The sequence below is a fragment of the Fringilla coelebs genome (genome assembly GCF_963513975.1).
Source record: "Fringilla coelebs genome assembly, chromosome: 7".
Classification (NCBI taxonomy): Eukaryota; Metazoa; Chordata; class Aves; order Passeriformes; family Fringillidae; genus Fringilla; species Fringilla coelebs.
Window position 1 is genome coordinate 8908154 of NC_140035.1, and position 20464 is coordinate 8928617.

General features: G+C 44.5%; 1 protein-coding gene across 1 annotated transcript; it reads right to left on the bottom strand.

Moving 5' to 3' along the window:
- Positions 1-612: 612 nt before the first annotated feature.
- Positions 613-20199, bottom strand: SCTR (secretin receptor). Its single transcript, XM_084208984.1, has 13 exons — positions 20143-20199; positions 16557-16683; positions 12302-12412; positions 8378-8481; positions 7991-8088; positions 6882-7014; positions 5901-6054; positions 5751-5811; positions 5147-5216; positions 2358-2449; positions 2125-2263; positions 1905-1946; positions 613-875 (listed from the first exon to the last, which is right to left on the bottom strand). Exons 1-13 carry the CDS (start codon positions 20182-20184, stop codon positions 699-701), a joined length of 1350 nt encoding a protein of 449 aa, XP_084065110.1. The 5' UTR covers positions 20185-20199; the 3' UTR covers positions 613-698.
- Between the last annotated feature and the right edge of the window lie 265 nt (positions 20200-20464).

The window sequence follows — 20464 nt, forward strand, 5'->3', positions numbered from 1 at the left end:
TTGGTCACCTTTGGAATATGTTGTAATAGCTTTGTTACCATTTCAAAATGATACAAATATCCACTCGGACCACTGTTGTTCCCAAGGTCTCCACCGCTAAAAGAGGCAAAGGCAAAAACCTGTCTGAGCCTGCCACTGTCACTAGTGCAATGGATATGCAGTCAGAGAGGAAACTGGAGCTCAGCTGTGCCTTATGTTCTCAGTGTCCATCATCTATTCATCCATCACCACAACAGAAAGGCTTTGAACCTTGATAAATTCTAGGGATTAATTACTTTTGCATTTCAAACCCATGGAAGCTGGCATGTAACCTTCATCATATAAAATTCAATGTCCTCCCAGCTTCTGCAGCAGAAAAAATAGAGAACATCAAAAAAACACCAGCCTGACTCAGCCTGGAACATGCTGGAGAGCCACATGGAAAATGGAAGGTCACATTTAAGGTAGAACTAGCAGCAGGTGTGGAAAGAAACACAAATTACTGTGGGCAGTAACTCAAGGAAGAGCATAATATTTTGGCCCATTTTGCTTTGCAAAATAACCATGGTGCTGCACAGGATATACACGAAGAGATGTGCTCCAAGAACCGCTGATCCACAGCCAAGTCCCTCTTTGGACATGGACACAGGACTCCCAGCTCAGTCCATGGGACTCAGCCATGTGTATCTGAGCATGGAGGTACCCTCAGGTGCAGAGAGTTAAAGCACCCTTGACCTTTGGAGGGTTCCTCTCCTGTGCTCTGCTGGGCTGGACCTCACCATCTGCATCTCTTGGGTCAAGCCACTGCCTCCGTTACTCGCCGACGTGCTGAGATGCTGTCGCCAGTGCTTGCTTAAATGCCACTGCCTCCACTTTCTCTGAACTTCCAGCTGAACCTAGGTAGAAAGGTCACAAAATGCTTAGTTCAGCTAGTTTATGTTGGAGCCCTGCACTGCAGAGAGCAGTGTAACAGGAAAATGAGAGTGGGTTACCTTTGCCAAGGTTTGAGCTTAGTTATTTAAACCCCAGTTTAAGGGGTTAAGGTAGGGCCTGTTTCTTGACACTTCTAGTGATACTGCTGTTGCAGCCACACAACTTTCTATTTAATTGCATGTGAAACTGTTCACAGAGTCTAGCTGGCTTTAGAAAGGGTTTGGCTTAGATTTTATCAGAATTTTAATTTTAGATATAAGACCAGGACATTTAGGCACTCTAAGGTTAAAAAAAAAAAACAAAAAAAAACCCCACGAAATTTTCTTTTCAAAACCACTTTTTCTGAACCCTATTGACAGATCAGTCAGAGTATTTCAAAACCCTCCTTTATTTCAAAGTCAGTTTTTCTTAGGCCCTGGCTTGATTTTTTTTTCCCCCTTTCCAATTAGCTCTACATCTTCCAGGTTTGTATGTTTTCCCCCCACCTCTACCAGCAGCAGCATTTCAGAGTGCAAGTTCTAGCCCAGAAGCCTGGGAGTTGTCATGCAACTACAATGGAAACAATCCCTCTACCAGGAGCTTTACCATATAAGAATCCTAATAAACTTGGACTGGGTATAGCTTTTGATAAATTCCCTGCTAAGGACTGAGTAAATAAAGCAGCCATGGATGGGGTGGCAGATAATGGTGTCATACGTCAGGACCAGTCGTCTGTCAGTGTGACTGTGTGAGGGATGGTGCTCCCACCCTCAGTTCCCAGACAGTAATAATGTTATCTGATTTATGAAAGGGTTGCAGTAGTTGAGAGGTGAAGTTTGCATCTGGCATACAATTACTAGGCTTGCCTGGTCTAGGAGGAATTTCAAGAGTGATGTTAGGTAGCTGGGAAGAAAACCCTCAGACAAAACATGTAATTCATCGGGGGATGCATCCCACTGATTAACGAGGCATGCTTCAGCAATAAAAAAGAACTTTATACACACGGAACTCACCTCACCATTAAGAAAACAATAAAGTACAGCCACAACAAAGCCCTAAAAGATAAAAGAACCGTGGTCACAGGATTGCAGTTTCAGCTTTTGAATGGGGATGAGGCATCTCAAGGGAAATCAGACAGCTTGGCTTTGCCATTGAAAACTCAAGTCTGTTGCAGAGTTATATGTTCTACCTCTTCTTCTTATTTTAAAGCAATAATAGCTTGTCAAGTATTACCTGGAATGATCCAAGAGCCAATTCAAAGAACAGCTGAATTTCCATTGTGCCACTGCTTGCATCCTCAGGGAAAAAAGCAAAGATGATATAGTGGACCCCAAAGAGAGGGATGAGGAGGAGTGTTGACTTTGCAAGTCTCCTGAGAATGAAAACAGAGGGAAAAGCTGGTGTAGAAGGAGCAAGAGATGCTTAGGTGACCTTGAATGTCTTATAAGGGATGTAAGGGGACATACTTGTACTGGTTGAAATCACTGCTCCGTTTTTCAGGGGAGCTGAGCTTCCTCATCAGGATTCTCAAAATGTTGACAAAGAGAATGAAATTAATCTGAAAAAAAAAAAAAAACAAAAAACCATAACCATAACCAAAACAAAATAAGAACACAAAAGCAACCCACCAAACAACAAACCCACTATTCACTTAGGTAACTGGTAGGTATCAGCAGAGTAACTTTGGGGGGTTTGGATCAAGGAGAAAGAATAGAGGGGTTGGATCTGGTGGGCCGGAATCCATGTTCCCATCCCAGTCTCTGTTCCGGCTGCTCCAGCCTGCTTGGCCACCCTGGGCTTGGAAAAGCTTTCCCTGCTGGTTTGCTGCAGCTTTAGTTCTGGAGGTGGTCAGGGTTTGTTATCCAGGCAAATCACCAAAGGGCAGGGATACCAGGAGCACGGGTTGGTCCCCTCTGGCTGTGGGGCTCTGACAGCCTCTGCGCAGTCTGGCCCCACTTTGGATGCCAGCAAAGGGGCAGCACTGGAGCTATTACTTGCTAACTGGGACTACCAGTGCTCTTTGTTCCCTGCTAAAACATTCCGTGTGGTTTGGGATCACGAGGCAGGGTAGTTAAAGGTGGGGAGAGGAGAGAGTCGACACCGCAGTTCTTCCTTTTGCATTTTCCCCCTCTGGAGGGGTGGATATCAGATAAAAATGCTGATCTGCTCAGTTTGGGAGCAGATGAGGCAATAGCTGTTTCTGCTCGTTTGACCCTCAGGCATAGAGTGGGAGTTGCAGGGGAGGTAGAGCCGCCTGAGCGTGTCTGTCCGTCTGTCTGTCTGTCCCGCAGCCAGCGCCTCGCACCCCGTGGGGAGCGACCTCGGGCTGATCTGCCCTTGGCTTTCACAGCCTGCAGACCCGCACCCCTTGTGCAGCACCCTGCACTGCGGCTGGCCCTTAACCCTTGCCTGAGCCGGGAGACACCATTGCGGTGTGCATCCTCTTCCTGCTGGGCGCGGCGTGCCCGGGGGCATGGCAGCGGCACTCTGGGGCGTGGGTCTCCCTAAAAAAACCGGGTCTCCTGGAGATGGGACAGACACAGCAAGTGCCTGAGCTCTTTAAAGTTACCAGATGGAAAGGGAGCAGCTGTGGCCACTCAGGGAGTCTGGAGAGGGCTGGAAGTTTGGGGAAGTTGGGGAGGGAAGAAGAAAGGAATAGAGCTGGGGGAGCTAGAGGTGGAGAGCATGAAGGAAAGAAGTACTTCAGGGGTGGTGGGGAGCAAAGGAGGTTCAGGTCTGGGTATGCTGGGATTTTTAACCCATTAGGCCAGGGAAGAGCCCTGTAGGTTGAGCAGGACTTTCACTGATAAAAACCACAGGGGAAGGGGGAGCGTTGGGATTCCTGCCCGCAGGAACTGCCCGCGGGCAGCGCAGGAATGAGTGAGAGCCTGGGTGCACAAAGGTGTTTACCGGTGCTGATTTTCTGCCCTTTCAACTGCTGAAGGCTGTGAGGAATACAGAGATTAGATCTGGGTTCTTAAGATCTGGCTGTTTGTTTGGTTATGGGCTTGAGTAAAGCCTCTTTTGAGGAAAACCTGCAGAGTCATGCAGGCGGCTTCTGCCTTCAGTAGCTAAACAAGGCAGGATCAGCATCCTGAGGAAGGCGATAGCGGGTGGGGGCCACCAAAAGATAAACTAAGATTGTGCTTTTTGTCTTGCCTGGGTCTTGTTGGTTTTTACATATTGCTGAGTGGCTCCTAGCATGAGGGTTGTTTCATAAAGAAAAATAAATGCCATGACCTCGTTAAGTTGATCCTAAATCACTTGTGTGGTCTGCTGCTTGTCTTGTGGGCATGCAGGATTGCTCACTGGTCGATAGGACCAGAACTTTAACCCACCATCTCTGCTGCCTGGTTTTCTGAGAAGTGTGCAAGTGTTGCAGTTTGTGTTTTGCAAACAAAATGGCTCTTACTGGAAACGTGAAAACCTCAACCAGCCCTTGGGGTTTCACTTGGAGTGTCAGTAGGTTACTCGAGAATAACCAGCAGTTTGCATTTCTGGGCTAGGGTTTCAGACAGGTCACTGCAGCATGGTCGGACCCAGAGCATCTTTATCGGGCAGAACAACTATCCTAAGCAGCAGCTCCAGCCCCCTGGTACCTAAGGCTCTGAAGGAGAGTACCAGCAAATGCTCAAAACACAGGTGCTGAGTATTGTACACACCAAACTGCTCTTGTCATCACTTCTGCCTTGCACTGGGCAGGCTCACACTGAGTTTCAATGCCCGTGCCTTAATTCACTGAGCAGTGCCTCAGTGCTGTCTGCTAATATGTGATGCATGCAGCCTGTGAACTGTTTTCATTCCTGAAAACAAAAACCAGTGGTCATGTAAGGCAAGTTGGTTTTGGCTTTGCTGAGAGAGGCATTGACCAGCAGACACAAAAGTAATTGTACTGAAATGTACAGCCACTCATTTCTCCTCTGGAGCTTTCCTTGAAACAGTCCAAAACAAGCTTCCACAAAACAGCCAAGTTCATGTGAAATCAACAGGATGTGGAAACCTGATCTCCCTCAGGCACTTGCTTCTTGGGAGGACACTCTAGATTTTCTTGTGAATTTAGCTTTGGGGCATCTGTTACTGACTAAGTCCTGCTGAGCAGAAATTTCTTAAGCAGTAACTCGTGGGTCACACCAGTTCAGACACATGCCTAAGATCAGTTCATTAACACACTTCTAAAGCATGTTGAGTAGATGAGCTGTGACTTCACAGTATTTGAAAACACAGTTTGAATCTGCTTGTCTCAGAAAAGACTTACAAATATAGACACAACTATGGGGCCTCTAATGATCCACCAGGTATTGGCATCAGTGTTAATGTCCCAACACCTGTAAAAATAGAAGGTGCAGTCAGTTATCAAAACATTGGTATCTTTTCAAACAGGTTTAGTCTGTTTTGCACCTTAGATAGGCCCCTACTCTCTTTTCTACAAAACGAATTTCCTGTTCTCACTGAGTGGTACGATGTGTCTGACAGAAAACTGCCCACCTGCACTGGACAGAAACAAGTCCTTCCCTTAAAGTACAAACACCGTTCAAAATTTTGAAAGGGAAAGAGAAAGAAACAAAGTTTCACTGTTCAGAAAGTTCAATACAGATACTGAAAACATGTGGTCTGAATTCATAGGTGAAGGCTACCTCCTACACTTGAAAATGCTCAAATGGAATTGAAAGCTCTTTCTCGTGTTGCTCAGCTGTACCTCTACTCACACCCACACTAGGATCCAGGCTCCCACCACAGCAGGGTGTTGATTGATTTACTTGCTCCCAGCAATTAGAAATGAGCAGGACCCCACAGAACAGCTACACAGGGGCTGCATGCCCCCCCTGACATGCCAGCTTCCCCCACTCCACACCACTTACCCAACATTTTCATGGAGCTGCCGAGCAGTCGCCCATGCAGCCACAAACACCATTGGGGCACCTGCAATTGGAAAAAGCAGTTACTGCTTCACAAGTCCATGCCAAAGGCAGAAAAAACCCAGTTGTCCTCACTGAAGGGAGAGGCAGTACCCCATCCGAGGGCGATGAACCAGCAGAGGAACTTCCTTTCCGAGAAGAAGGAAATCACCAGGAGAGTGTGGAGGTACAGTCCTTCCACGAGGAGCCAACTGTAGTTAGACATGATGCAATACTGGAAGAAGACCATGGTGAGCTTACAGCCAGCCTGAGGAAAGAGAGGATAATTAGCTCCCGCCTGGGTTTGTTCCTACCTTCTAGCGGAGACAGAGAGCTGTAAATCAATCTTGGCAAACAGAGGTTTTTTATAGCAATTAGGGGACTAAATGGGCGTCCTCAAGACAGGGGTTCACATGACAAGAAAGCAGAGCTGGCACTCCTAAATGCATTAATCAACTGCCTCACTAGTAGAACTGAATGTGTCATGGACACTTGGATTCAGGTTACTGTCTCAGGGGAATTTCACTTTTACTGTCTTCCTAGTACGAGTACCACAACTATCACCTTAGAGAAGGATATGAATTGTATTGTCAACCCTTTTTTTCCCCCCAAGAAAAGCAGTTGGTAAAGACGAACTAAAATGGTCTCCAAAAGTTATTCTTCTGCAACAAATATCCAGCAAAACCAGTGGGATAAAACAAAACAAAACAAGCCTATTTTTGTTCCTCTCCCTAATTCTTATCTTTTAGTTTAAACCATTGACCATCATCTCCAGTGTTGTTCACCTCTCCTCACACCCAAATTTTCCAAATAGTTTGTTGCCAATAAGAAGAAAAAGACAAAAGCATTTCAAAATTTGGGAGGACCCAGACTGTCTGAGTGCAAGCCCTTATCTTATTTGAGGCCTCACACTGCAGTGTAATTCAGCAATATTTAATGTGTTCTCAGAGAAGTGGCAGAGCATACTCTCTTCTCCCATAACCCCTCATGATGAACACAAAGCTGGGATGGAGTTTTCCTTCCCTGTACACTAAATCCTGCTAGGATCCTGCTGGGAAATCGAGGGATGGAGCAAGCTGGTGAGCAGAGGGTTACCGTGTATGCCCCACAGTAATTTGTGTCCTCAGAGGAAAACAAGACAGCATCCTTGATGAAGTTGGACGAGGCCCGCAAAATGAAGGAGGTGAAGAGATGCATGTGGATGTAGTTCCTTGTGCAGCGAAGCCTTCTGCAAAAACAGAGAGATTCAGAGAAGTGACATTCCCCACCAATGTAAGGAACCTGTGGCTGTAAACAACAGGTTTCAATCCTTAGCAGTGATAAACTGACAAATTAAGAACAGGGTAGTTCTGTCTGTGAAAGGCAGACTAAAGCATTTCCCAAAAGGGATATCCTAGAGAAGACCTTAAAAAGCTGCAGTCATATCTGCTCCACTCAGGTACTAAAACAAGCTGAATGTTGCCAGGAAAATTGTGACTTCATGCCAATATGCTTGTTCAAGCATCCCTCCCTCCCTCCTTTCTGTAGTAACATGAACCCAAGGTGTTTATTCACACCTGGATGAATTTATTTATTCTGCCAGCACAGTGCACTTGTGCCTGCAGTGTTTTCTGTATTAAATCTTCACATAGTCTGTGTCCAGAGGGTATGCAGCCTGAATATAAATTTGCAAAGTAGTTGGGTTTCCTTTTGCCCAGAGGTGCCGCCCTGACATTTACTGTAAGGGAAATTATTTCACTGAATAAGCAGCACAGTACAAATTCCAGGTTACAGGGATGAGTGAAGATAAGCTGCATGTCAGATTGCTAATAGAAACCTGAAACACTTTACCACAAGTCAGTGTAGTGGCACTTAGAACAAAGTTTTAGCCACAGCCTCAAGTGGGGAAAAGAGCAGCAGGGAGAAAGACACTCTGCCCAAGGGGCACTGAAATCGTGGGAAGACCTCATCAGGGAGTTGGTGCAAATGCCATTTGCAACATGCATCCAGCTATGATTTGGAAAGAAAAGGAGACCACAATATAATGAGCAGTCCTGACATTTTCTGGGAGACCAGGTTCAGAGATAAATTTTGTACTGATTTCTGTAAAGGTTTTCAGATACACTTCAATTTTTAGCTTGCCTAGAGAGTAAATAGAAGGATTTCTGTCAGCTGAGATGACCAGAAGTCCTGACCAAACACAAAGCAGAGATGGTTCTCCTCACCTAAAGGAGGCCAGGACCACCAAGGCTATCATCAACGTCACAAGGGAGGTGCAGTATCCGATGGTGTACATGGTCTTCAGGGTCATGAAATAGGAACGCTGCAGGGGAACATATAATCACACCTTTACCTTGTCTGCCTGGTAGACATCAGCCCACACCAAAAGATCCCTCCTCCTATTTAATGAATAAATTTTCTGGTAAAATCAGCTACTGAAATTCCACCCTGAGCAACTACTTCCAATCATTTGCAGGAAGTATTCATGCTGAAAACCAGCAATAGCAATAGCCCCACCTGTGTTAAATCACAACATCAATCAGTCTCTCCTAAAAGTGTTTCTCCCCAGGGCCCCAGAGCAGCAATCTGTGCTCATGGGCCCTCAGACTCACTCTGGCCTCGTTGGTGGTGTCGTTGACATTGTAGCCACAAGCAATGTCAGGTCTCGGGTACGGCTCTGACCAGCCCTCGCTTGTACAGTTTCGGTACACAAAACCTGTGTGGTAACAATAAAAAAAGACAGAATGGGGTATGACCATTTCCAGTTTTATCTTTGCTGTCCTGGGGTTCAGTCACCATGTAGGGTTGCTCCAAGAGCCAGGAGAGTGTGTTGCCCCAGGAAGTGCACTCTGCATAGCTGGAGGCAAAATGCAGCTGAGCTGATTCTGTTGATACTTGCCCAGTGTACTTGTGTGGGTCATAATATTGTTTGCCCACTCAGGGATGACTGTGATGGATGTGTTTTTATTAATTGCAACATAAATAATACTGCTCAGTACATCTGGTGTTTCTTGGCCACTATTCCAAGATCAGCAAACACATGACTTGTTCAGTCACAGATTCAAGCTCCATGCAAACCTGATACTCTGCTGAACGCTCCCACCTCCTTACTGTGATTTGTCATGCTCCAAATAGAACACAAAACTGTAGATGATCACAGATTTTCAGTAAGATTTAAATGAATACTAAAAGTCTCGTTCCCACACTGGGCATTATTTTACACAGTTGATTTCCTTGCTTACTTTCAAATTAAAGGTTAGGAAGAAATTCCCCTCATTTAAGCTCAACTTCTGGAAAGCTGAGTACTTGAGTCCAACTGTGTCCCTTGGGGCTGTCTTCAGAGAAGAATAGACATTCACAGAATTCAACTCATTTTTCGGACTGGTATCCACAGAGGGCAGTTTGCCTGACCCTCTTCTGCTGGAATGTCTGACTTTTAGACTCCTAATGCTGAGTGAGATGAATGCCCAGCAAGCTGCACATGGCTGAACAGGATAGTTTTGAACTTGTCCACATTAATGTTTGGCTCTAAAGAGGAAGTAGAAAGTCCTACCCAACACCATTTACGATGTCACTGGAAAAAAGTGGCCCTAGCAGGCATGTTTGTTATGTGCTGAAGAGAAACTTTTACAAAGTAAAACAACTTCCCACTGTCCTAGTCACATTGATCTGCCTGGTAAGAATCATGCTTCAGAAACATGGAGTGAAATCCTGGCTTTGTTACAGTGATGGCAATGCTAGCATGTATTTAAAGGGGAAGTGAAACCAGCAGCCCTTCTTAGTACAAGTCTTGCCAAAGGGCACCATTAAAGTCCATTTTTTCCCCACATATTTAGCCATGAGGACTTTAGGGTGTCTGGCTCTTGCAAAACACCCCTGAAGTGATGAGGAAACTGAGGGAGATGCATATCCAGCAGTGTTTGGCAATGGTTAATCCTCTTAGGAGCCCTGCTGGAATTGTCAGGACAGAGTCAGGGCTCCTGCTACCTCTGAGCTAATGCTGGTGACCTGACAGCATGTCTGCACTTGATTTGAACTCACCTCTGTAAACCTGCAAGGCACAGCAAACAGGCTTAGAACCCTGAGTGGAAAGAGCTCTGGGTGTGTCCTTATCAGACTGTTATTCTGATGCTTTCTTGAACATCTTGTTCCAGCTTAGCATCTTTGAAAGGGCCAGGCTTGCTTTATAAGCCAGGTTTTTTACATTTTGCTGCAGTGCAGCAACAACAGGAAAGAAGCAGCTCTCCCAGAAGGTTCTCCCCAGCCTGTCTTGGCACCCAGCAAGGGGGTGGTGTGGTGGCAGATTCTCTATTTCAGTGTGAACAAAGCACTGTGCTTGTAAACATGCCTGTGGCTGTTTTGTGCTCGAGGCTGTCAAAGCAGATCAGACCAGAGGAGGTGAAGTTCTGTGTTGGTGTGCACATACTACTGCATTACATGCAAAGCACAGGAGATTGTGCCATGAGATTGTACATCATATGGATGGGCACAAGGAAAATTTTTACAATGCTCCTGGGTTATGGGTGACACACACACTGGGGAAACTGCAGCATGCCCCACTCAGAACAGGCTGGGACTCTGCAGTCTGTCTAAGGATTTGGCTTGGTGTTTATTGGTACCTTGGAATTGCCTAGGCAAGAAGGAGCTCTGGCTAAAGGGATGGCTGTGGGACTGGGGCCATCTGATGTAACCTTTGCCTCTGAATTCTCATGATTGTCACACCTTCCTTCATTCCTTGCCCAAGACACCATGCTCAGTTCTGTTACTTGGTTCCAGATAATTTTGTTTCTTTGTTCTGCTGTGTAGAAAGGGACCAGACAGTCTGGGCTGCAAATCCAAGTCTAGAAGTGAGCACAGAGACCAGGGTTTGGGCAGAGCTCAGAGCCATCCACATGGCTTAACATATGGGCCTTTGGCATTTGTGGCTGCCCACCTGCTTTGTAAGTGGTGAAGAGAGAAAACCTGTGCTTTTCTTTTGAAGCAAGCAGATCTTTGTTTTTCTTTTTCAAAATTGTTTCAAACAGGGCAATGACTGTAGCAGTAAATAAACTCTGGAGTCACAAGCCAACCACAGTATAAAACCAAAGAAGAAGGTGGCCATGAGAATGAGGTTAAACTATTGCTGACTTTGACCCAAAATGCCAGATGCAGAGACTGAAATAAGATGCAAATGATGATGGACCAGGTCTTGGGGTTCTGTTTTGTACACTGTCACTGTGATTACTGTGTATCAGCTTCTCGACAAGGAGGGCAACTAAACTTTAAGCTGACTATCTCCAAGATAAGGGAGTGAACATCTGAGATGTAACTATGACCTTTGGATGTACAAATTTCTGCTTTCTTCCCCGGTGAGAAGGCCAGAGGCAGGGAGCAGTTCCCTCTAGTGGCTGGACCAGCAGGGATTTCAGTCCCTCCATTGAGGGCCGGGATCACTGAAGTAGATGCCAGTCGGATGGTTTCCTCCTTCTAAGCCTTTGTGTAGTTTATCCTTTGGCTTTAAACCAGCTTAAAGGGCTCAAAGGGCAGATAATGTTCATGTGTACAGAAAGTAGCAAGGTTTTTATTTTAATCTGAGTGGCTCATGTCTGATTTCATTTAAAGAGCACTAAGTGCTTCTCCTTTGAGTTATGTAATCTTTATTAGACAATCTAATACTTTGTCTCCTGTTCCTCCCTTCATAAAATGAATCTGTCTGCTTTTCTGTAAGTACTGGACCTCATTAATCTGTGCCCTATAACCGAAGAATGCAAAACCCTCTTCTCACTTGAATCATTAACTCCCTAAAGAGAAACATAAACACATTTCTTAGGCATTACTGAAAAGCAGAAATGAACAGAAAGCAGGCTTACTTAATAGCTCATGATTACTGTAGTCTACTGGGAGTAAATTTCACTTCATTTGTAGCTTAGATATCCCAGAAAAAAAGGACAAAATATATTTCTTGAGCTCACCTCTGTTTGAGTGAATTGTTTGGTGAGCCATGAAATCTGAATTTCCATGAGGTTGTGTCACTTGTATGGATCCTGTCACAGGCAAGAGAGAAATCCCCAGAGCAGATTTCCTCTTAATGAAGGCAAAAATGGAGTCTTTTCTGCCTGCCTAGCTGGATGTTTTGCCAAAACTCGTGTGAACCTAATGCTGTGTGAAGTTTTGTCCCCATCAAGCTCCTCTGGGACCAGCCACTGGCTCTAGGAGTTATTAAAAGGGAAAGACAGAAATAAACACAGAGCCTGAGTGGAGAAAACCCTTTTCCTTGAGAAAAACCCATGCTAAAACCCTGCTTTTCAGGATAGTATTCAATTCCTGCACTTTTTTCCATCTGGCTAGAAAGTACAAACACTTAAAAGATCTTGTTACTTTAATTCCAGGCTTTTTCATGTTCACCTTAGAGGGGGAAACAGACCTGCTAAGTCACTATTGGGAGGGAAAAATATTCATTTCAAATTCAGACCTGAGCGTGGCATCTTTGTAAAGAAATAAAAAATAAAGTGATTAATAAAAACATCTGGGTGAGAAAAGCATCATTTTAGCATTACCTTTTTTCCCAGTCAGCATCTGAAAGAATTCAGGGCAGTGAGCATTGACAGTCTGTCCCACAGTGGATGAAGGCCAGCAGCTCATGTTGTCCCACATTCCAGCACATCTGCCTGGGGGGGCAAAAAAGGAAATACCATAGAGCATATCCCAGTGACATAACACCATGAAACTTCTCCCAACAATGAAACACCAGGAGACATCTCCAAGCAGCACAACACCATCCACCATCTCCCACGGACCAAGGCAGCTACAGGAACAAAGATGCTCAGTGCTCTGAAAAGCAAGTTGGATGAGACAGAGCAAGTCCTACTGAGACCTGGATAGGACAGAGCAAGTCCTGATTGCTTCAAACCAGGCCCATCAAGCTCCCAGACCTGTTTGCTGGTAACTACTGAATGGCCCTGGAAAGATGAAGGAAATCAGATGGGAATTTTTAAACTTATTTTCAGTCTTTCTAAAGCTTTCACTTTGAGTCATCCTAATGTTTTCCTTACATAATATTTTTGTAAATATTAAAAAATGCAACTAGATGACCTGCTTGAGCAGGGAGGTTTGACCAGATGATCCATAGGTCTTTTCCAACCTCACCCATTTTGTGATTCTGTGACTAGGAGTTTAAAAAACTCCAGGCTGATACTTAAACCACAGATCACTTAAATCACCGACTATTCTGAGTTGCAAGGGACCCACAAAGAGAGTACAACTCATGAGTGAACGGCCCATTTGGGGATCACACCCACAACCTAGACATTATTAGCACTACAGAGCACTATGCCCTAACCAGCTGAACTAATCTCATCATTCTGAAGAAAGGATAGAGAGGAACAGCATTAACGTCTTCCTTTTATTACCATAAATACTCCTCTCTTTCACTGTGCTCAGGCTGCAGTGAAGTGAACAGTGCCAACAGACCACTCCCTGAGCTTGGCTGCCCAGACCCACCTCATTTCTCTCAGTTAGGTGCAAGGGCTGCATATTTTAAGGCTGGGCTTGTCATGGTTCCCTCTCACAGTCAGGGAGGAGGGAGAATTTTCCAGCTGCACCCTCATCTTGAGTGCATTGCATTCTGGCAGGGCTGGTGGAGATGCATCAGGGAGCTCATCTGGTGGCCAATGCAGCAGAGTATGATGGTGATCTCTACTCAGACATCTTGCTTAGGTGCTGGATGCTGGCATGGATTAATTTTAGCCTGAGGTGCAGAGTGTTAGTGGAGAAGACCTACATTTGATCTCTTTGTACCAAAGAGAAACTGCAATCCTACCATTTCTTATTTTGCCCTTCTCCAGGTACAGGTTGAAATCACTCAGATTCATCCCCTTTTGCCTCCACTCCCTGAAAATGGTTTTAGCACAGCCTTCTTTGAGGTTTCTGCAACAAAACAGGGGAAAAAAAGGCCACTGGGGCATGTCAGGACTACCCTGTGCCTGCTGTATCCGGACGTGTGCCGTCTGCCCTGCATGCTCCCTGAAAGCTGAGGGGAGGAAGTGCTGACCAAGCACTCTCCTCAAACACTTCATGCTTTATAAGGCCAACCTCCATTAGCCTGACAAAAATATTTACATTTCTAGAAATGTATTGATTTCCTTCTGTGCGACAGTCCTAGTGCCTGAAAATAGAGAGCTGCTCACAGCCAGGGCGGCAGCTCAGCCCTGGTGTCCTCCCTGTGCCAGTGTTTATAAGTCTTGGAAAGGATTTACTTCAAAGCAAAAGTTTAAAGGCAAGCAAAGCTTCACCTTGGGTGATATTTATGACTTAACTTGCTGCATTGTTTGGTTTATCAAACCTTCATGCCAACACCACAGGCATACAACCCCAAAATCAGACCCAGTGCACACCTGGCAAAATTATGATGTTGGGTGGTTTCCATCCAGGAAGAGAAAACAAAAACCAGCTGAGCTACTCCTCCTGTAGGTGGGCTTCTTGCCACTCCTCATGGATAAACACCGGCGTCTCCCACCCCCGGCTAGACAAAGAGCCTCAGGGTGGAGACAAAGCACAGCAACATCTCCCTCGCAGAGCCCTGTGCTCTTTGGGCTCTCCCTCAAGCAGCACTCAGGGCATTCTCCCGGCAGCAATACACGGTGTCACCATGATCAGGGGTTCCAGGTCTCCCGTAGCTTCCCTGCCCTCTCCTTGCTCCCAAGAGAACTTCCTTGTCTTCACTCATGCACTGAAAAGAGCATAACTGTGACTTGGGTTATGTTAATATTACACTGCTCCCTTTCCCAAGCTAATGTTATCATAAGGGCAGAGTTCCTTTTCCCTTTTACTGCTGGAGGACAAGAAACACTCACTGCTCAGGTACTTGGTGCCTGATTCCCCAGCAATGAATTCCTTTGTGCCATCTTCACAGAGATGTGAGCACTGCAGCAGAGATGGCATGGTGGGAGCTTGTCCCCTGCTTTGTCCTTTTTCCTGCCTGTACCAGTCAAAGCTGTAGGTGTAGCTGTAGCAGGTGCAGGAAGGACAAGGCATGGAAGGTGCCCCACACCCTGTGAAGCCACCTTTATTCCTCCCTGCATGACCCACCAAGGGCATGCACTGAATTCCTCAGCTTTGTTTCTCTCTTCTTCAGACTGAAATACTTGTAAGGGGTGTTCTCCACATGGACTTCAGGCATGCAGATACCTTAAAGGCTGGAGGTATTTTCAGGTGTGTAATTTCCCAGAATAGAAGCATTACTCCCTAATTTACCAAGATAACAAACCTCTCTTAGAATTTTAGGTAGAATTACCCCATTTAAAAATTCCAATAATAAAAGGCCTTGGGTAAATTTTAAGGTGTGGATCCAGTTTAAAATTGGATTAAGTCTCTGCTGAGAAGCTACTATTTGACTGAGGTAAAGCAAGACCATCTGTAAAATGGTACTGCCTGCTAATGCTACTGCAGGTCCACATTGGCACAGTCCTGTAGAGTTTTACCTGTCTGCATCTGCTGTGGAGCTCTGGTGCCAAGGAAACACAGAGCTGAACATGAGAGCCATATCACAGGATCAAAGCAGAAAAAGAAATAGGCTGACAAACCACCCTGCTCTTCACTGAAGGAAACAAACTATATTGATTTTTTCATATCATCAAACTTCTTACATGCAATGAGACAGATCTACCTTGTGGAGTACCTGGAAGCCTGCCATAAGGTATCCTGTCACTGCCATGTGGCTGTACTGCCCTGAAGCTGTGCTCACACCCATCAGTCTTCAAGGGACAGGGATAAAACAGTAACAGAGAAAAATGCAAGGCATCCCAAGAAACCAGGCAATGGATCTTCCCTCTGAGTTCTGTCCTTGGGCCAGGTCATAGTGAGGCTGTTCTGTGTCTCCAGCACTCTCTGATAAAGAGGAAGGCTTTGAAACTAAGAAAACACCTTAACTAACTCTAGCTCCACATGGTAGACTCTGTGGCCAGGACAGCCGGCACACAGCACATCTATGGGAGCTCCTTCCCTTCTTATGCTGGTAAGAACCTTGCCCATGTTACAGTGCACAGAATTCACCCAGAATCAGTTCAGTCTGCTAGATTCTGTGAGTGACACAACCCCATCCTCAGTGGTGATGGCTGGTCACACACTAAAAATAGTCACATGTGTTGCCTACACCCAATGTTCCCTCTGAGATGCTGACCCAGCAGCTGCCTGGGGGAAATAGCACGCAGTTCACAGGCAAGGTTTAATAATCTCTTGCACATGACCCCAGTTGCTCAGCTGTGAAAGCAAACTGTCTACATGTTGAGGACTCAGTACCACAACTTTCCCAGGCCAAAAAGCTCCTTTGTATGATGATAAATCCTCGCTGCAATTCAAGAACTCTGTTAGGTGACAGTAACTTGGAACAAGGAGGAAGGAATGAGGACCTTCAAGCCACGTGACTGAAATGTTGGCTGCTGGTCTTCATTGATTTTTAAGGTAAATATAGTTAAGCAAATTTGCAGTTGCCAGGGTGGCTTTTTAAATTATCCTTTTCCAAGAAGACGTGATTGCAATTTGCAAGATTTTGTTGCTGGTATGTTCCCTAGTTGTGAGGATTGTAGTCAAGCAACTGGATTAGAAAGTTCCCCCAATTCTTCCTGTCACAGTAAGGTCAAAATCCCACTTTCAAAGCCTCGTAACAGATCTTACCTGTTTTTCTGCTCTTAAAGGAGATATGTATTCTAAGTGCATACCTCCTATGGGAAGGGATGCCAGTGTATATGAGTTTGAGGCACCCAGTTCATGCGATAGCAGGTTTTATCTTGTGCATTTGTTCAGCATGTGCTTTACCTGAGCTCAGGAGCAGATCATTTTCAGCCGTTCTGTTCCTTGCCTCCAAGGAAAGAGTCTCCACACACTTTTCTTCCTCCCTTTTCAGGACGCTCAGAAGGTCACAGACAGGTGGAATGGCTTTGATCTAAAATTTTAAAAGTAGTGGAATCACTTTTGCTCTTAAAACCTATAAAATCTCAACAGAATCTATCCTTTTTATGCTCATATTCCCCATATAAATCTATCACTTGATTGTGGGCAATATTTCCTTGGAATACAGACAATTTTCCCAGTTAAGTCTGCATTTTTGTAGAAGCAGCAGGTGAACACAGACTGAGTTTATGTCTTCTCCCTTTTGCTGACATTACTGACATTGAGAAAAATGTGTTATTCTGCTAAATTAAGTACATGAACAGGATGCTCTTCCAAAAGACTGCAGAAACATCCAGGACACTGCTGGAGTCTCCTAGAGTAACAGAGAATTAATCACTCACCCATGGCTGTGTTAAACCATACACCTGGCAGGTCATTTTCCTGGGCACAAGTGATCCAAATATGCCCACTGGTTGCAGACCACCCAAGCCTGTTTCCCTGCTACCATCTGGTAGCTGCAGGAGCCCACCTGAAAGCAGAATCTCACCCAGATTTTCGTGAGAACCTAGATGGTAATTTGTCCTAAGGTCATTTTCATATCTTCCCAGCTTTCTTTCTCATAAAACCATGTGGAAATGTTAATGTTCACTCAATCCTGATGTAGCAGTTAAATGTGTGTTTATGTTTTATGCAGCTGGACAAAAATGAGTGAAAAAACCAAAGAGCTACAGACCATTAAAATGACAAATATTGAAAATCATTGCAAAATCATTTGCAGGACAAGGTCTTAACAGTTATGTTGTTCAGGAAAAAAGTATTTTTACCCTTTGCAGGGTAAAAGTTATTTTTACCACTGTCTATTCTTTTTGACACAAAAAACCTGAATATAAGTGGATGCCCATTATAATTAATTAGATAATTTCTTTCTAATGGATAAACCCAAAATCTTTTTAAATTCTCACTATGGAACTTTTATGTACATATCAATAAATACATATGTATGTACATGCACGAAGAGATTAGAAGCCAGTCATCAGGCTCTATTAGTTGAAAATTATCAGATAGACTTTATTTATGTTCTTTGTTCAAGAAAGTTAACCCTGCAGCATCACATTACTGCTCAACCTAATAAATCTTGTAGCATTGCTGATCACTTTCAGATTAGATTTGGGAGAAAGAACAACCCCTGAAAACCTTGTAATGAGAACTATTACTTTTCTACAATTAAATTTTAGCTACCAGACATTAGAGACCATATTCCCACTATTTGGGCTGGAAATTTTTGGAGTATTGTATTTCTGAACAAAGTTTGATCTTTTCAGCAGTGTTATCATACCTCATCTAATTGGTCTGGTGTGTAAACTTGTGTTTAACTTCAGTATCCTCCTCCCTTGTCTTTGTGTGTCATGAAATAAATGAACTAGAAATCACCTAGTTTTGCACAATGTAACAAATTTTCTGGAATCACACATGCAAAGACTTTATATGAAACTCTCTTCTGATGCCAGGATTTCAATGCTGAGCATTTGAAGTGATCAACATAACCAATCTGAGTTTACGTATGTAAAAATAAATGCAAGGAATCATATTAACAATGATCTCAGAAACAGGGGAATACTCCATCTTAAAAAAGCCTTTACATTGTGGGCACTGTTTTCCTTTCAGAAATGTGGATCTGAAGAAAGTTTTTGTTTTAGAAAGATTTAAATTCTGTGTTATTTCTTCATGGCTAGAGTGAGGCCACATACTTTTAGCACACACAATTGTGAAGATCACTCTGATGATCTAATACAGCATTACTTTCTTACACTAAATGCATTGTTCAAGCAGGAGTACAGCACAGGTAGTGCCTTTCAATTACTGTTTTACCCCACAAAGTGATGTCCACCCTATTCTTCTAATCAGCTGGATACCACTTCCTGGGAATAGACGTGCACCTAAGAGGATTGTAAGCCCAGGGGAAGCAGAGAGCTTCCAGGTGTGGGTTTAAAGACCTTGTTTTCCACCAACCCTGTCCCTGAGCCAGTCTGTGCCAACACAGGCATGCGAGGGAGCGGGCTGGGCGTGCGCGCTCGGATGTTTGCGGAGCGATGCGAAAGCCGCTTCCCATGGCGCGGCCGGATAACCCCACTCTGCCAGCAGCTGTGCTCAGTCTCACTCGTGTTTACCATCCACAAGTGGGAGCAAACAGCCTGCCCCCGCTGCTTGAGAGTGAGGAGGAAAGGGGCTCCTCTACGTGCTGTTTCTATGTCTCTTCCTAAACAGTTCCCTGAAACAGTTGTGATCTCCTTGACACTTCACCAGCTCTTAAAAGGATACTTAACTCTATCCCAACTGAAACCAGGATGGGGAGAAAGGCCTCTTCATATTTTGTTTAAAGACAAGATACCAATCCCATTCCAAACAGAGATAACTGTGATAAATAGATCTCCAGAATGGGCAGAAGGCTGCAATATTGATAGCAACAGCCAACACAGCTTTTAAAGTGTGAAATGAGTGGATCTAAACATTATCCAGAATTCATAGCCATTTCATTTTAAAATAAGTGGATTTAGTATAATAAGAGGATTTAAGGAGCAAAAGATGCCTGGAAAAATCAAAACAGGTATTTTGAAACATTAGAAAAACCAATAGAAATAGGTGCTCTTGGGGACACCCTGAGCAATGATATTTATTTACAGAGTTACTAAGAACAAGAAACCAAAATTACAAGTCATCATAGTCACAATTTTATTGCAGAAGATGATAAAAAGACAAAAGGTTTGGAGATTGCATCCACTCTGTGATTAAAATGTCTAAGCAGAGCTCAGGTTTTCTCACAGTTGGAGCCAAATTCCCTACTGGGACAAATAAATTAATTTTTCCATTTGTTGCAATGAAACAGTGATTTGATCCTTTCCTAACTTCTCACACCCAAGCTGAACATATTTCACCCCTTGTTTTATATGCATTCAAAATCTGAATAACCTGAGCAGCACCTAGAGATCACAGCCCAGGTTCCACTCTCCTTTCTGACTGATCCAAGTACCTGGAGCTCGGCAGTGACAATCTGCCACATAAATCTCAGTAAAGTGATAAAGCTAAAAAAAGAAGACAAACTTTGTGGTATAAACATGGCTTCACATTCCTTCAATCTGAGTCCAGGGAGGCACTGCTAGACGTGGGCATTGCCCCTTAAAGGATTGATTGCTGATGTAAATCAGTAAAGCTTCTCTGAATGGAGTTAAATCTTTTCTCCTTCAACACAGCACCTGCTGTGTTTGTCAAAGTATGTTAGTAACACTTCTGTCTTTATAAAGGTGGGGAAACTGAGTCATCCAGCATCTAGTCATCTAGTCACTGTCAATGAGTGCAGGAAGCAGCAGAAGCAAGGAGAAAATTTTAAAATCCCAGGTTCTACACAAATCTTTTTAAACGGAGACACCACAACTTCATGGAATAGAGGTGCTCAGCATTACTCAGATAACATGTGATTCCATGCAAACGGGAGTAAATAGATCTGAGCACCTACCGGGACAGCTGAAATCCAGAAGAACACCCAGATGGTCCACATAGTCAAACACAGTCTGTTTTCTTCATCCCTCATGCATCAGAGGTCAGCAGGCTATTTGTATGCTCTCCAGCGTGGCTCCTAGCTCTTTTCACTTCATCCTTTTCCCTCCTTGCCTTTTTCCCTTCCCAGCTTTGACCATCCTTAGCCAATGTTTCTTTCCAGCTGCTGAGCTCGAGAGCATCAGCAGTGACAGGACACCCCCCTTCCCCCCCCCGTCCACCCTGCAACTCTCCTCCTCCTCTGCAGAAGCGCCATGTCCCAAGAATTACAGCACCTCTCT

What these genes read in the sequence shown, in the direction of transcription:
- SCTR (XM_084208984.1), bottom strand. Translation starts at nt 20,184, where the DNA reads ATGTGGACCATCTGGGTGTTCTTCTGGATTTCAGCTGTCCCG. An exon ending in TGATCTGCTCCTGAGCTCAG is followed by an intron (nt 12,413 to 16,556) that starts GTAAAGCACATG and finishes TTGCCCCCCCAG; the next exon opens with GCAGATGTGCTGGAATGTGG. An exon ending in TGGCTCTTGGATCATTCCAG is followed by an intron (nt 1,947 to 2,124) that starts GTAATACTTGAC and finishes TTTATCTTTTAG; the next exon opens with GGCTTTGTTGTGGCTGTACT.